This window comes from Poromitra crassiceps (assembly GCF_964638095.1).
Source record: "Poromitra crassiceps genome assembly, chromosome: 13".
In the NCBI taxonomy this organism is placed as follows: domain Eukaryota; kingdom Metazoa; phylum Chordata; class Actinopteri; order Beryciformes; family Melamphaidae; genus Poromitra; species Poromitra crassiceps.
The window spans coordinates 20,815,627-20,832,773 of NC_139644.1; the positions used below are offsets into that span (position 1 = coordinate 20,815,627).

Below are 17,147 nucleotides of genomic sequence, written 5' to 3' on the forward strand. Positions count from 1 at the left end.
AACCAGCAGCGGGACCGGTCGGGCAGGGGAGCATGAGGAGCATGAAGGCGTTCTTCTCCCTGATGCTCAGGCTCGTCATCTTGGGCAGCGCGCTAAGTCTGACCGCTCTCTCCTGGTACGTCTTCAACGAAACAAGGTAACCGCTAAGTCAAAGCTTGGTGACTTCATTGCTAGAGTTAAATGGGGATAACCGATATGAGCCGATGTAGTGAATTTCTGAGCTGTAATGAAAATAGACCCTTTTCTATGTGGATTGTGTAGCCTACAGATTTTGCACCGATACAACTATGCAAAAACAGTAACAATAGAAGGCTGATTTCTTAAACACATTACTTTAAAGAATATTTAACATTATTAAACATTGTCAATGGATTAGGCTATAGAAATGAACACTGATAAAATAAACAATAAATAAAAAATGCGGTAACGCTTTAGAATACAGCCCGCACTTGTAGGCTACTTATAGTGTAACTACAGGGTAAGCAGACTGTATATTGCAATAACACAAGCCAAATGCTGACCATAGACTGTATATAATGCTGACAGATTTGAGACTTTGAGAGATTTGGTGTATCTATTTTGCTGTATCTGCCAGTGTGTTTTTGTCAATCAACATTGCCAACAAAGATATTGTTGTGTAGGCTATGTAGGCCTACCTGTTATAGAATGGAATTCCACAGCCAAAAGGTAAACAGTGAACCACTTGAAGAAAACCAGTTGTAATTAAATGATGGAGCCAGGAGTCAGAAGAAGTCGTCTGATATGATGTATTTCACATAGATCTTGGCCAAGAGATACAGGGCTATATCTCCCCAAAAGCGCTAATTTAGCGTTTGCGCTCGTTTAACTCCATGCGCAATGCAAATTGGGGGCGGACACAAGCCATGCCTGTGATAATTGTACTGGGCATTGGCTGCCACAAGCCAAAGCAGGCGTTTCAGCGCCAAAATGTGGTGATAGATGGCATTATGCTATCGTCAGCAGCACGCAATTACTTTGCGCTAAGAGCTTTGAAAAGGACCTCTTATGTACAATACCTCTCTGCGCTGGGTTGCGCACCATAATCTCCGTGCAGCACCAGCGCAGTGCAAGTAAAATCTCTTTTGGATATGTCATTACGATTACGCACAGCCTTGTCATGCCAGGACATCAAATTATGCTGCTAAAATTGGGTATTATTAGCAGATAATGAACTATAACTCACTGAGAAACTTTAATCACATTGCAAAGAGGGAAATGAATTGAGAAAACTTGTTGGACAATGGACATAGGCTATTTACCTTCATAACCACCCGGAGGGTCATTGGCACCACAGACGATCTGTCAATAAGCTCTCTCTGTCCTCGCATGAGTGAGTACACTATTACGAATGGAGAGAATTACAGCGTATTGCCTCGGGCAAACAGCCATTGCAAGACGGGAATCTGATTGGTTTCGATTGACGTAATGCCCAGCCTTGCCTGGCCACGCCTGTGAATAATTCTGGTAGTTAAGACTGCCCAGGGGCACAGATGATCACAGATGACACATCTCTAATTTGCGCTTGCGACACGTGCTGTGAACCTTTCCGCATCCCGGGCGAGAATTGCATCCCCAACATATTTCGGGGGTGTTTTAACTTAGAAATCATGGAGGTCACGTCTACCAGACAAATATATCACTTACATTTCTGTATAAATCATTACAAGTATGCTCCCGTGAGGTGGGGATGCTTTTTTTTAATGCTGGGCGGGGGAGCAAAACTTGGCAGAACACCTGGCGGACGGCGCAAGGCAGAGTGCTATCTTCCGTGCCTTAAGGCACACGCAAACAGGTGCGCAATCGCTATTAGGGGATACCACACTCTTGTATATTCACGGATGGATACACAGGCTTACCTACAATGAACAGAAAGTCACAGACTTATAGGACCCACATCAGATTACATCAGCCCTGCCACATATTTTGAAGGCATTCTGCAGACATGACGTTGACATAATGACAGGGATTCTGTAGACAACCTAGCTTTCTGCAGATCAGCATTCTTCTGGCCCTGCAAAGAGCACCATGACAGGGCTCCCTGTGAGATAGGAATATGGTGTCTGTCTGTCTGTGTATACACAATAACTCTGTGTATTAGCCTAACTATGTGTCACTTAAATGAAAGTGTATGTTATATGAATATATTATTAATAACTAGTGATTGTCCAAATAAAGGCTAATGTGATTTAAATTTTCCCTGTCAGTACCCGAATGTACTGCAAATATAGAACGAGCCCATTAATTCTCTGGTCAGAGCAGGCAGGTTGGATAATAAGATGTGATAAAGATCGTTGATGTGAAGTGAACCAGCTTGGACCAGATGATGAGACGATATGATGGTGAAGATGGAGAACCAACCGACTGCTTCAACTCAACGAATGCTTTTTATATTGATTGAAATATGGTCATCCATTCGGCATAGGCTACACAATAGTGCCTTTAAAACATGTTATCTGGATCATGTCAGGCTAGACAGAGCAGGATATTTTCAGGTTTTGCCTTTCTAAACATGAGGGGTCTTTGTTAAGAAACAACTGGATATGGGCGGGGGGGGGGGGGGGTAGCATGTAGGCCTATCGAAAAAAAGAAATGTGATAGGAAACAGCTTTAGCGAATTTGTAACCAAACCAGGGATTCCACTAGCATTTTTTCTGGCCGGCCAATTGAGCCGCAACATTCCAGAATTCCGGCCTTATAGAATAATTACCGGCCCAGTCAAAATGTAGCCTATTGAAAAAAGATAGATGTAGCCTGATCATTTCATAAATACATAACACATTATTGTATAATTCTTAGCAAACGAAATCTAAATTTTAAATAATTTTTTGATTTCCAAATAATTTTCTAACTATTCACTGCGGTGCGGTCTGCGCAAAGGGAGGAGCTGCACGCACACCGCTCCTTATTTAATTAATTAATTCGGTTCGGGTTTGCAGACCCATTAAACAATAAAACACAAAAAACAAAAGCTATTATCCAACAAATGTATTTTATTATAGTGAATGAACTCGTCACACACTTTGTGAACTGAGTTTGTCATATATTCCCGTTTGATTAAGCCTAAAGAACACTGGCGGGCCTACATTAAATGTCTCTTTGCATCGAAGAACATGAAATTAAATAACTTGAAAGATAATCTAAATTAAGAAGTTGCCTACCTGCAACAAGCCAGAGATGAGACGTGCAGTCAGTCAAACTTTATAGCCTATATATTTTCTGAAGCGGTCTATATTGACACGATGACGAGGGACTGCATCTGGTTGACACGCGGGCATCCAACTCGCTTTCAGAACGGACTTATAGCCTACTTCACAACATGAGAATATTTGCTTTACTTTCAACTGAAGGGCAAAAGGTAAGAATATTGTGTTACCTGTAGCCTACATCTTAGAACGAAATCCCTTGTTGCGTGTTGTGAGCTTTGAGACGATGCGCTCCATAAAGTGTTCAGACAAATAAATGAAAGCTGCCCATTAAATACTCCATGGCAAATCAATTGAGGTTCCAGTAGGTTATTTATGCTGAAATGATGTTGATATTAGTGGCTAAATTAACGGACATAATAATAAGCTTTACAACCTGCAGAGGACTTCTCTGTCGCTGCGAGAATTCTCGCAATACGCTTGCGGCAGTTTCTTCATGATCAGCGCTCCGCATGTGCAAAGCAAACTTGCGATTTTTATCAGCAGCACTTGAGGAAACCGTGAGTTTGCTCGTTGGTATAAGCGATTGCCCGAACGATTCATTAATTAATAAACTAGTGAACAAGTGAGTCACGAAGAGCCACACCTGCCCACTATATGCGGATAATGACCTGCCACTGTTAAACATGAGCCACGATTGCGTGGAAGCGGATCTTATACCGGTGGTCGAGGTAGATAAGATATGGAGTCGCGGGAGTGCGCATAGGCCGGCTAATTGTTGTTTAACATGCAGGCCAACCGGCTAGGTGCAGGTTATAATACGGATTCCACTGCATGTTAAGAAGTGGCTCATGCAACATATATTTAGATATAATTCAAACTTTGAATGGTTCCTTTCCCACCATGGTGGGATGGACTGCTGTGAAATGGTTATATTTGTGTCAATTGTTGCTTGGTGGATTATCTATATATATGCTTAATTTACCAGAAGACATATTCGTGCAAGATTTTAGGCTATGTTGAGTTCTATCGATCCGATAAAGTATGTTTTCCAATAATCGACACATTCTTGCTGAGCTTGGCGGATGCCTCAAGACAAGTGTGTATCAGCCATTGACTGTATATGTATCAGCTTTAAATGTCCAATACCATACAGAAGAGCAAATTGAACAAACACACTTACTGTATAACATGGGCAGTAACGTTATACAGTAGATAACATTAGATAACGTTAAATGGTCCACCATGTTATGAGCGTCACTTTACATGTATGATACCTATACAGTTACGTGTGTCTACTAACATTAATAAAATATCATAAAGTAATGCTATTTTCTGATAGTTTGCTAAACTACTACTTGCTATCTGCTAGCATTGGTTGCTAGGTTGCTTAACGAATTTCTTATTCGTGTTACTTCCCGCAGAAGATGCCTTGTGGTACATTGCTGCCTCAACCGGTCGGCAGTATTACTGTTCTTATTATCCGATGTATTATCGTCTATTTTCCTCGAAATGGGGCTATAATTTAGAAAACTGAGGGCGTGAGAGCATGGAAAAGACTTGACATTGTTTTTTCAGACCATAAACTCATTTGGAAAGTGTTTATTTAAAACAGACCGAGAGAGAAGTTGGCTCGTTTCCCATAGAGTTGAATGCATGTTCCTGGGGAGTGCTATACAAACGGCGCCCCCCACTGGCCATCTGAAAGAATGCAATTTCCGCATAGGCTTCAAATAGAGGGAGGCTGAATTGGGCACTGATCCCGCTGGCCTGGAGTGTGAAGCCGTGTTGCCAGATACTGCTGAAGGTTTCCAGCACAAAGTGTTCAAAAACCGCCAAAATGCACACAAAACCGCCCAAGGAACTGCACATCTATGGAAATTTATCTAGCAACCCTGGTGTGAAGTGCGGCTGTCTGCATGAAGGCAGTGCCTCGGGAGCGCGCTCTGTGTTTTACAACGAGCGGAGGTGTGGCCCTGATTTCACTCTAACTTGATATCTTAAAATTAAACTCTCATCGACATAATCCTTTAATTTTACTGACTTTTATTGCAAAATAGTGCAGAAAACACAAAGCAAATAAATTAACTTCACCATTACGATAAGTTATCGTAATAACGATCAGATCAGTAAACTGGAATACCACAGGTATTAACAAAATATAAATAAAAAAATGTAAAGCCCCAATAAGCTTTTTTTTCACCTTAATATAACAGCTTTTTAGTCATTGGAAATGGTACAGTGACGTATAACAGAGAATGTCGCCTCTATTTGTCACACACTGACCTCCAAAGGCCTCTCCTGGGACTAAGCAATTTCTGGAGGCACATACTGCGCATGCGCTGTACAGCTGAAGCGCTGTGTTCAGTAAAACAAGGAAGTAACTCGTGCGGATTTGCTATGAAAATGATGTTTCACGTAACTATGGATTATTATTTCATCACGTGGTGAGTACCCGATGTTACAACATGTACATAGAGCTTTCTCGCGCTGTGTTTTGTTGACTTTGAACGGCGATATCGATACCAATGCTATTGCACCCAGAGGGCACAGTTTCTCCAATAGCAAAACTTGGAAAAGTTGCTGACGGGGCACGGTGGCTCAGTGGTAGAGCTGTCGCCTCACAGTCAGAGGGTCCTGAGTTCGATTCTCGCCTGGGACACTGTGGGCGCTGTGGTTGTGATCCCCCCCATATCTTCAGTGCCTACTGCCCAGGTGGGGTATCTCGTCGTAAGGGCCTTTCTGGTTGTGTGGAGTTTGCATGTTCTCCCCGTGCTCCCCCAGGGGGTTCCTCCGTATATAACCCCCCCACTAAAAACATGCAGAAGATCAGATCGTCATCGTCATCCGACCAGTGACGACAACATCCGAAGTTGGTCCCCGGGCGCTGTACGAGAAAGCGACCACTGCTCCTGGCCTGCCCCCCGGAGGAAAGGACATGCCTGGATGGGTTAAATGCAGAGGACACTTTTCACCGGCCACCGTCAGCATGAGTGTGTTGTGGCCGCATGCATGTGTTGTGGTGTTCGTGTGACAATAAAAGACGGGGCTTGTCCCGTTACGAGAGAGAGAGTTTCAACGAGAGAGTTGAATGGGGCTTTAATTCTAGATATTCATTGGTATCTTCAAACAGATACCCGAAGTAAGACACTGGAGCTCAGTGTCTTACTCGGGTAGTCTGTTTGAAGTGCCCAGGTAAAAAGTTTTGCTATGAGCAGAGATGGGGACTTGGACTTGAGACTTGAGTCACACTTAAAGTCGAACAGAACCCGTTCGTCACGTGCATACAGTATGAGTCCGTTTCAGACTGAAAACATAGTTTGTCTAAGATGACAGTTTGAGAGGCGGGTCATAATATCATGTCGATGATTATATTTGACAATTCTGGGGACTGGATTGGGCTTTGACCAATCCTGCCGTGTTCCGCCTCCAAATCGAGTGGGATTTTGTGTGTTGTGTGGCGCTCCCCTCGGGAAGAGCCTGGTGATGCGAGGTTAGTGGCTGAGTGGAGCTCAGCGAGCCGCAGGCAGCCAGCTGCCTTCGTGTTGCCGAGCGGAGAGTGCAGCCCGTCGGCCTGGAATCTCCGAAGTGCGACCCCTGACAACCCAGCTCTCGGATGCGTGCGCCATTATCGCTGCTGTAAATACGATATCCCTGGAATGCGCGTTTTAACGAGCCAGTTACATTTCTTTGCATTCTTAGAGATTATGTTTTTTGTTTTTTGTTCATGTTTGTAACAATTGGCCAAGTTAGTAGTTAGTTTATGGGATAGGAATTCTGCCAGATGACAGGCACTAGGCGCCATTTTCTACTTCATTTGGAAGAGAAAATTATCCTGAAATGAAGATTTGATTGACAGCTGCATGTCATGATATGATTGGTTGAAATGGGGTAGAAATTTGATAGTACTAGGTGACGTCAGCAAACTGTACATTACTGTTATCAATGAAATCTTGAAAAATGCAATTTTGATGTGAAAAAGTGTGAAAAACTAAAGAAATTAGATTGTTGTGATTTTCTTTGCATACATTATTAAATAGGTGCACTGCATACCCAGGTATTTGAACTAAAAGAAAATAAAAGTCATTTTTGGGTTCAGCTCGACTTTAAGTCACACACACACACAGACACACACAAACACACACACACACACACACACACACACACACACACACACACACGCACATAGAGTGACTTGAGGCTTGACCAGGGACACTGGAAGTCAGTCAGATTTGGGGGTGCTCAGAGAAAGTCTATATAATGGCATCATATACTGTATAGCTGGAGTTGATGCCATTTGTCACACAGATTTCGGGAATTGAGATATATATAATAACATATAAAAATATAAAAACAGTAAAAAATAAACTGTGCCCAGCCCTGCCCTGGGCAGATGAGCCTCTGTTGGTATGCATGGCAGGGATAGGAGGAGATAATTGAGCTTTGAACAGCTCAATTATAAGTCAGATGAACCTGCAGGCTATTTTCTTAACCTGCGCTATACAGGTTAGAGATATGCAGCTATGCCTGTAGTGTCGGAGTACCGGTCTCAAACCGGTCTCAAAAGCACATTTTGAGAGCACATCTACCTCCCCGCTTCCCTGGTTGAATGTTTGCTTGTCATCACATACATTACCTGCTTGACAGCAATTGTTCTTCTAACTGAAATAATAATGGGGGGGGGGGGGTGACCTCGCCAAGAAAAGCAGCATGAATTTACAGATGCTACAACATAACATCAATCACAAACTGTTCTTTTTTATTTTTTTATTTAACCTTTATTTAGACAGGCGAGTCATTAAGAACAAATTCTTATTTACACTGACGGCCTGTGGGGTAAGGGAGAGGGGCTGCAAAAAGAGTCATGTTAACACGTTGAGTGCCAAGGACGAGATATCTCGTCTTACATAATCCAACCGTTGAGTGCCAAAGACGAGATATCTCATCTTACATAAACATTTTTTTTTTTTGACGGTGGGACATCAATCAACCCCTTTTACGTCTTCTATGCCACTATTGGAGGAAGAGAATGTGTATAATCTATTTTACCGACCACTAAGTGGCGACAGTTCTCTCCAGACAGAGAGAAAGCCACAGCCACGGGTCCGCTGGAGAAAGCCAGCGGACCCGTTTCAAGGAAATAGCTGGGCGAAAACTCTTTCGATTTCACACACACACACACACACACACACACACACACACGCGCGCGCGCGCGCACACACACACACACTCGAGTACCTTTGCGCATAAATAAGACCAGAATCGCAAAAGCTTCTTCAAAGCTCTCAGCCGACACCTCAAGAAACGAACGAGCCAGTTTTACAGTCCAGACTGCCCGAGAGCGGCCGCGGAGCCTCCTCCCTCCGCAGCACAGACGGAGGGAGGAGTTTGGAGACACACACACACACACACACACACACACACACACACACACACACACAATACAGTATACAGACTTGCCCAAGGGCACCCATAATCACAGGCACGTGAGGTGGTTCTAAAAATCCATTTATCTCTAAACTCTCTGAAAATCTCTGAAACCATGCTGTACTCAACGGCTAATATCTACATAACTACTAACTCTGCAAACTAACTCTTTTAGACAGAGAAAGCACACATTCTATTAGTTCTTTTTAGATGATTGGTGTTCACGAAGTCTTAACAGAAAAGAATCCTCGGCTCTTGTAAAATGAGCCAGAATCCTCAAAAAAAAACCTGGCACAACTTACCACAGCATTGAAAAAACGGCTGGCACTCAATGTGTTAAGGATAAAAAAGGATAAAAACAGTGCATTATAAAACAGGGTATAAAACATATCAACATTCACATAGGATAGAGCCAAAACACAGCATAACACAACACGGCACAGCATAGCACCAACACAACACAGCACAACGCAGCACAACACAACAAGACAAAACAATACAGGATAAACCAAACAAAACACAGCATGATGGGGGAAGGGGGTAGAGGGAGGGAAGGGGTAGAGAGGGAGGGAGGGGGGATGGGAAGAAGGGAGGGGGGAGGGAGGAAAAGGAGAAGGGGAAAGGGGGTAGAGGGAGGGAGGGATGGGAAGAAGGGAGGGGGAGGGGAGGAAAAGGGGAAGGGGTAGAGGGAGGGGGGGTGGGAAGAAGGGAGGGGGGAGGGAGGAAAAGGAGAAGGGGGTAGAGGGAGGGAAGGGGTAAAGAGGGAGGGGGGGATGGGAAGAAGGGGGGGGTAGGAGAAGGGGGGGGGTAGGAAAATGAGAACTAATTAGGGTACTATGAGGGGGGGAAGCAGGCACAGCGGTCAACAAAGAGCTCTTTGTTTGCTGAATTCCTGTCTCAGCATGTCATCCTCTTGTCACTTCTCCTCATACCACCGCCTACTTCTTCAGATCTTTTTTCTGAAACACAGATTGCACAAATGAAGCTATGATGAGACAATTTACTGTAAATGAAGAAAGAAGTAGGGTGTGCACATCCGCTTGAAGGAGGTCAGGTGCAGGCCAAAAGGCAAATGAACTTAGAAATTAAATAGAGTCCGCACACCGATATTTGTCAGCTCCCAGGTCAGTCTATTTAACGTTTCGACCAGACGGTCTTCATCAGAAGACTGATGAAGACCGCCCTCCCCCCCCACCTAATCAGCATAGTATATCAGGGTCCATGTTTTACTCTGTTTGGTATCTGTGTATGTGCCATGTGTTATTCTCAGTTGCTGATCATCATCGCTGAAGCAGTTGTTTTCGCCCCACCTCCTCCCCTGACCACCACCATCGTCATGACTCCTGAAGAATTCCCTATGGGGGATTTCCTATCCTATTCTTCACTGACGACGACCTCTCATCATCTCAGGAGAGCGTCATCATATCATGGAGTCATACGCCAAAATGTATTTGTTGTATCATTAAGTAAGGGTTAATGCCCGACGAGGTGTACATTATCACTTTTTAAGGGATGACGCGAGAGGCGTGAACCGTCCGAGGCGAAGCCGAGGATGGTTGCCTCCTCACTACCACTAGGTGGTAGGTATCACCTACCACCTATCACTTTTGCCTCCGCGAAAAGTGATAATGTACACCTCGAAGGGCATTAACCCGCTTATACCATGGTCACTTGCCAACAAAACAATAAGACCAGTCATTTATATTTCCATGTGTAATAAATAAAGCAATCTAAATGGCTAAATGTCTGTTATTCATACTGTAAATCAGTCTTCCACGAAATAAAATAGTTTTTTTCTCAATGTCCAAAATTGTCATATTAACCCTTAACGGGGGTATAGAGCTCAAACTGCTCTCCTGATAACACTGATGAAACTATGGCGCATTGATATGAACGGTGAACAGACCATTTAGCTAGGTGTCCATTATCACTGTACAATATCACTTTTTAATGGACACCTTGCAGCCAATCAGAATCGAGTATTCACCCAGACCATGGTATAAAGCTTGTTAAACTTTCTACTAGTCTCTCATTATTGAAACACCTTGATAACATCTTGTTGCAGACAAATTCTGCATACCAACAGAGGATCCTCTGACCTGCCATCAGGGCAGAACTGGGCACAATTTATTGTTTGCTGTTTTCAATACTTTAAGACACATAATCAGTGAGTCAGTCAGATGGAGGATGATGGCAGACATGCTTCAGTCAGCTTTACAGAATTTGATTCACCCTCCTGTTGACTCTTTTAATGAACTAATCTATTGAGATGAATGCAGGTAAAAGCCATTATCCCTTATTCATTTCCCTTATTCCCTCCCCACCCCCTCCCTTTCCCCGCGCTCTCGGTTTTCACGGAATTGTGTTGCCAGGGAACAGTTTGAAACCTAGTTTATTTCCTGGCAGCTATTGTTTTGGTACAGATCAAGATGTTATCAAAGTGATAATTCTGGTTGTGGTGAAGAAGAACAATGCTGTCAAGCAGGTGATTTATGTGATGAGCAAACATTCTACCAGGGAGGAGGAAGGTAGTTGTGCTCTGAAAAGTGCTCTCAAGTAGAGGTAGATTACTCTGGCGCCGATTATTGGCATTTTTAATTAATCGACATTGGCCGCTGCCTGCGCTCACAAGGCCGATTATTACAGCAGGGTAAAAACATGTAGCATGACAATTTATACTCAATGTTCACGATTACTACATGCATAGACATCGGCCCCCGCAAACAGATGCAGGATTAGTCCCGCATTATAATTTTAAAAAAGCAGAGAATTCCCGAAAATATGCGCAATTCCCCCAATCCTGCGCCGAATTTCAGGCCCACACCCTTTTGTAATAATATTGAGAGAGTTTGGGAGACGAATCGTCTCCTAAACACCATCTCCCAAACTCTCTCAGTTAATAGAATAATGCAGTTGAATGAGATCTCTGACATATGTGCTCTCCCTTAAATAGCCTACTAGTCACTTCAAATCAAATCATGGGAAGGCCGCATTTACCCACTATGCTTCTGCTAGCTGGAACAAATTGCCTGAAGACCTCAGATCTGCTCCAACCTTACTTACTTTTAAAAATAGACTAAAGACTTTTATGTTTACCGTCGCTTTTAACTGCTGACAGCTGTTTCTCAATCACTATTATATGTGTGTGTATTCATGTTTCTTATATAGTCTATTATGCAAACCCAATGAGTCCTCTACAAGTTTTTAGCTCTTTTTGCAACTGCTGCGCCTGTTGCTTAATGCACTTTTTATACCCTTTTTTTGTTGTTGTTGTTGTGATGCTTTTAAATGTCCATTTTATTCTCTTCTTTTATTCTTTTATTTTCCTGTCAACCATTTTATGTGAAGCACTTTGAATTGCCTCTGTGTATGAAATGTGCTATACAAATAAACTTGACTTGACTTGACTTGACTTCTGAAATCTACTGCATAACCTAATGTCTATTTCATTAACAAAATCTAAAGCATAATACTGGCTTAGATAACCATCTTATATTAGATGTATTTGTTAATAAGATAAGTGGTCGGCAGCCTTGGACAGAGGCCAGCCAGTAGACTGTATATATATGGACTTCCAAAAAGCCTTTGATAAGGTCCCTCATAAAAGATTACGGTAATATCTAAACTCAAGTCTTACTGCATAGATGATAGAGTCATTGACTGGATACAGGACTTTTTACGTAACAGGAAACAGCAGGTGATGGTCAATGGGGCCACTTCAGAGTGGAAACCAGTGACGTCAGGAGTCCCTCAGGGATCAGTGCTGGGCCCTGTGCTTTTTGTTGTTTATATAAATGATTTACCATGTGTGATAAAATCTGATGTACCATATCTCTTTGCTGACGACACGAAAATATTCCGAATCATAGCTGGGGACTCAGATATAGACCATCTTCAAGCAGATCTACACATCATGAGTAAATGGTGTGACACCTGGTTACTAAAATTGAATCCAGACAAATGCAAACAGTTACATATTGGGAAATCAAGTGCAGAGATTTCAAACTACACTGTTGGGGATCTGGGGATCCAACAAGTGGAGGAGGAGAGGGATATAGGAGTTGTAGTTGACAGCTCACTTGAATTTCAAACACATATATTGGAGAAAATAAAAAAGCTAACTCTATGTTGGCGATCATTAAAAGAACCTTTTTGCATTTAAGTAAGGATTTATTTTTACCCATGTATAAATCTTTGGTGAGATCTCAGTTTGAATATGCAAGTTCTGTGTGGTCTCCTTATAAAGTGAAATACATAGAAAAAATCGAGAAGGTACAGCGAAGAGCAACCAAACTGATTCCAGGGCTGGATGAGAAATCATAGGAAGAGAGGTTAAGATATTTACAATTACCAACTCTAGTATACAGGAGACATAGAGGTGATATGATCGAGGTCTACAAACTTGTTCATAAAATATATGATTTCACAGCCGAGCCTATTATCCATTTTTGGAACAATAAATATGTGTTAAGAGGGAATTCCCTGAAGCTATTTCCAACAAACTGTCGCTCTGAAAGGAGGAAAAACTTTTTTACAGTTCGTGCTGTAAGAGAATGGAATGAACTTCCAGACGAGGTGGTGCAGGCCCCTTCAGTCAACACATTCAGAAACAGATTAGATAAACACTGGTTAACAAAGGATTTCTTGTATAACTATAGGGCAGGCTGTTGACCACGTATTTGGCTCTGGTACTTTGTTAATGTATGTTATATGTTGTTGTGTTGTTTTGTTTTTAACTGTATATTATAACGTGACTTCTTTTTATTATTGTACTGAGTGTGAGTCTGGTGTAGAGGACTATAGTCCTGTACCAGAAACTTTCAATAAACTTCAATAAACTATATTAGATTCTCACTGTGCATGAATGGATAATGGAATTATAGGGTACTTGTTTTTTTTTACCCAAATACTCTTATTCATTATTATATTTAAATTATTGTATTTTATCGAATGCACAACAATAAAATAAAAAAATAAAATGATCAGCATTATATATCGGCCATTGGCCACCCTGCTCTCTAAATATCGGCATCAGCATCGGCCATTGAAAAACCCATATCGGTCGACCCCAGTCTCAAGTACTCCAACACTACAGGCATAGCTGCATATTTGCATACCTCTATTAGTCATATTAGTGCAGGTTAAGAAAATAGCCTGAAAGTTCATCCGACTTATAAGCTCAATTATCTCCTCCTATCCCTGCCACACCTGGATAACATCTTGTTACAGACAAACAGAGGCTCATCTGCCCAGAGCAGGGCACAGTTTATTATTTGCTGTTTTTAATATGTTGGTAACATTCAGTCACATAGTCAGTGAGTCAGCCAGATGAAGGATGATGAGATGTCATGGAGACATGCTTCAGTCAGGTTTACAGTATTTGATTCACACTGTTGACTTTTGAAGCGTTTTCTTTTGAGGCTGTTTCCAGTCATTGGAACAACCTGACTGAAATGTCTCTGGTTGAGACTTTAGACTCTGGTTGTTCAATCAAACTGGCACATTTTCCACTATTCGCTCTTCTTCCCAGGAGAGATGCCTCTTGCTCATCTATTTAGTGGTTCTGGGCTTTAACACCGGCAGGCCTCCGTGCTGGTTCGGTTCCCGAACCCAAATTTGAACCGGTCGGCGCGTTCAGACCGAAGAAATTATTGGTTCGGAACCTGAAAAGTTGGTTCTCAGTGGAACCAAAAAAAAGTTGTTTTTTCCTTGGGAACCGTGACATCATCAGTGGGCGTGTCTCATTCTAGGCTGTGAAAACAAGCAGGTAGGAGAAGAAGGCAGTGACAACATGGAGAAAAATAATTTGCAGTGGTCTCCTGAGGAAACCAAATGTTTAGTGGCGATTTGGGCATCTACCGAATCTCAAGAAAAGCTAGAAAGCAGTACAAGAAAGAGCAAGTCGTATGCCGAACTTGCGGAAGAGACCAACCCAAGGCTGGGTTCACTTGAATGCCAGACCAAATAATTAATAAACTTAAAAAACTGAAGAAGGACTACCGAATAATGTCCTCCCACTTTGGTTCCGCTTAAACTGGTGTGAACACAGGCTGGTTCACCAGAAAGCACCAAGGTTCTGAGACTCCAGAACGGAGCCAGAACCAGAACCGTGTCTGTCTGAAAGCACTGAATGTGGGGTCCACCAGGGCTCCTGGGGGGTGGGGTGGGGTGGGGTGGGGTGTGTGGTCCAAGGGTCCCCACTGCAAATTGATGGAACTTTAAACTTTAACATTATTTTATTTACAAGAAGTTAACACAAGAATGTAGAAGAATGACTGTTCTGATAGTTTCTCTGTTATCGCTCTACCTACAATACAGATGGTTATGGAATTGTGGCCAAAATAATTTCTAACAATACAAATATTCTGAGATTTGGGTCCGAGAGACAAAATTTGACAGACTAAATTAGGGATCCTTGAAATGGAAAAGGTTGAGAATCACTGATAAACGGTATAGTGATATAGTTGATCGTTGTCATCATTGCTACAATGAAAACATGGCCTGGCAGGAGTCATATCATTGCTCAACACCTCTGAGGCATCAGTGACTCTCTCTGTGAGCTATTGGATTAATTTACAATTTTACACCCTTTTAAGTAATGCTGAGGATGAGCATAGGGTCAAACAATAGATGGACAGCAGGTTTTCTTCTTCTATCGATGTAAACAACAGATTCAGCCATGAAGCCATGACAAATGGGATCCTGGGCTCAGTAGCACATTAGATTAACTCATTATCTTGCTCTTTGGCTTTTTGCATTTGACTAATCTGATCAGCTGTTTTCTCCCTATTCCTCCCATTTAGAAACATCCAACCTCGAGCCGCTGTTCACCAAGCCTGGGAGAAGAAATCCATTAACTCCTCGGCTAAACCATGTGAAAGCTGCGGGTGAGAGCAAACAAGCATCACTGGTTCTCTGTTAAATTATCTCTTTTGTTGTTCCTGCAGTACATGATGTCACCAAATGCTACAGGTTTTAAATTACCCCTTTCATTGTCCCTGCAGTACATGATGTCATCAAGTGCTACAGGTTTTAAATTACCCCTTTTGTTGTGTGTGTGTGTGTGTGTGTGTGTGTGTGTGTGTGTGTGTGTGTGTGTGTGTGTGTGTGTGTGCGTGTGCGTGTGTGTGTGTGTGTGCGTGTGTGTCTGTCAGGTTCACCATCATTGATAAATTAGTGGAGCATTACTCTCGCACCTGGAGGAAGCAGGAGGACAATTCCAAAAAGTTCAGGTAAGAAAAAAATAATCATGTGAAATGTTCCTCAAAGATTTGCTGAAATTCAGTAAATATCAAGCATCCCTCTGGGACCCATTTCCCCTCATATATATAGAAGTCAAGTCAAGTCAAATGTATTTGTATAGCACATTTCGTACACAGATGCAGTTCAAAGTGCTTCACATAAAATGGATGACATAAGAAAGAAAAAAAAAAAGAGGATAAAATAGGCATTTCATAACAGCTTTGTCTTTATACTGTAGTTTGGACGCCAAGCATACCCTCTACTGGTACAGTACCATGCATCTTCTGTTGTGTGCTTCACATAAGATGGTCCACACAAGAAAATAAGAGAATAAAAGAAGAGGATAAAAATAGTAAAAAACTTACAGAGGAATAAAAAACATTTTCAATCTGTCAGCAGTTAAAAGCGACGGTAAACATAAAAGTCTTTAGTCTATTTTTAAAAGTAAGTAAAGTTGGGGCAAATCTGATGTCTTCAGGCAGATTGTTCCAGCTAGCAGAAGCATAGTGGGTGAATGCGGCTTCCCCATGATTTGATTTAATCCTAGGGACAGTTAGTAAGCCGGACCCTGCTGACCTGAGACGTCTAGACGGTTCATAGCGTGGGAGCAATTCAGCTATGTATTTTGGGCCTAGGCCGTTAAGTGATTTGTAGACTAGTAACAGTATTTTAAAATCTATTCTATGACACAATGGCAACCATTGTAAAGACTTAAGAACTGGAGTAATATGATCAGCTTTCTTAGTCTTTGTTAGAACTCTAGCGGCAGCATTCTGAATGAGCTGGAGTTGTCTAAGTTCTTTTTTGGAGAGACCAGAGAAAAAGCTATTACAGTAGTCTAATCTACTGTAGATGAAGGCATGAATTAGTTTTTCTAGATCCTGTCTGGACATGTAGCCCCTAATTCTTGCTATATTTTTAAGATGATAGAAAGCTGATTTTCTGATTGACTTAAATGTGGGAGTTGAAATTGAGATTGGAATCAATAATAACGCCAAGATTTTTAACTTGATCCTTTGGCTTCAGGGATAGAGACTCCAGTCATTTATTTGGTCAATGCACTGGCAGAGCATATTCAAGGGAGCATATTCACCTGAGGAAAGACTTATATAGAGTTGGGTGTCGTCTGCGCTGAACTATTTTGTTTTTGTGCATAATTAGGCCTAGAGGGAGCATATAAAGGTTGAATAGAACGGGCCCCATAATGGATCCTTGAGGCACCCCACATGTCATACTAGTTAGGTCAGACGTGTAATTGCCAATGGAAACAAAGTACTTCATGTCTTTGAGATAGGATCTGAACCACTGGAGGAC

At 42.2% G+C, this 17,147-nt stretch overlaps 1 protein-coding gene across 1 annotated transcript in view; it reads left to right on the plus strand.

The window, feature by feature from the left end:
• LOC310787508 (alpha-2,8-sialyltransferase 8F-like) overlaps nucleotides 1-17,147 on the plus strand; it is a 28,778-nt gene continuing 11,631 nt past the window's right edge. The window contains exons 1-3 of the mRNA XM_083648944.1: nucleotides 1-136; nucleotides 15,395-15,478; nucleotides 15,746-15,823. Of these exons, the coding sequence (XP_083505070.1) occupies nucleotides 33-136; nucleotides 15,395-15,478; nucleotides 15,746-15,823 (266 nt within the window). The 5' untranslated portion in view covers nucleotides 1-32. The remainder of the gene's footprint in view (nucleotides 137-15,394; nucleotides 15,479-15,745; nucleotides 15,824-17,147) is intronic.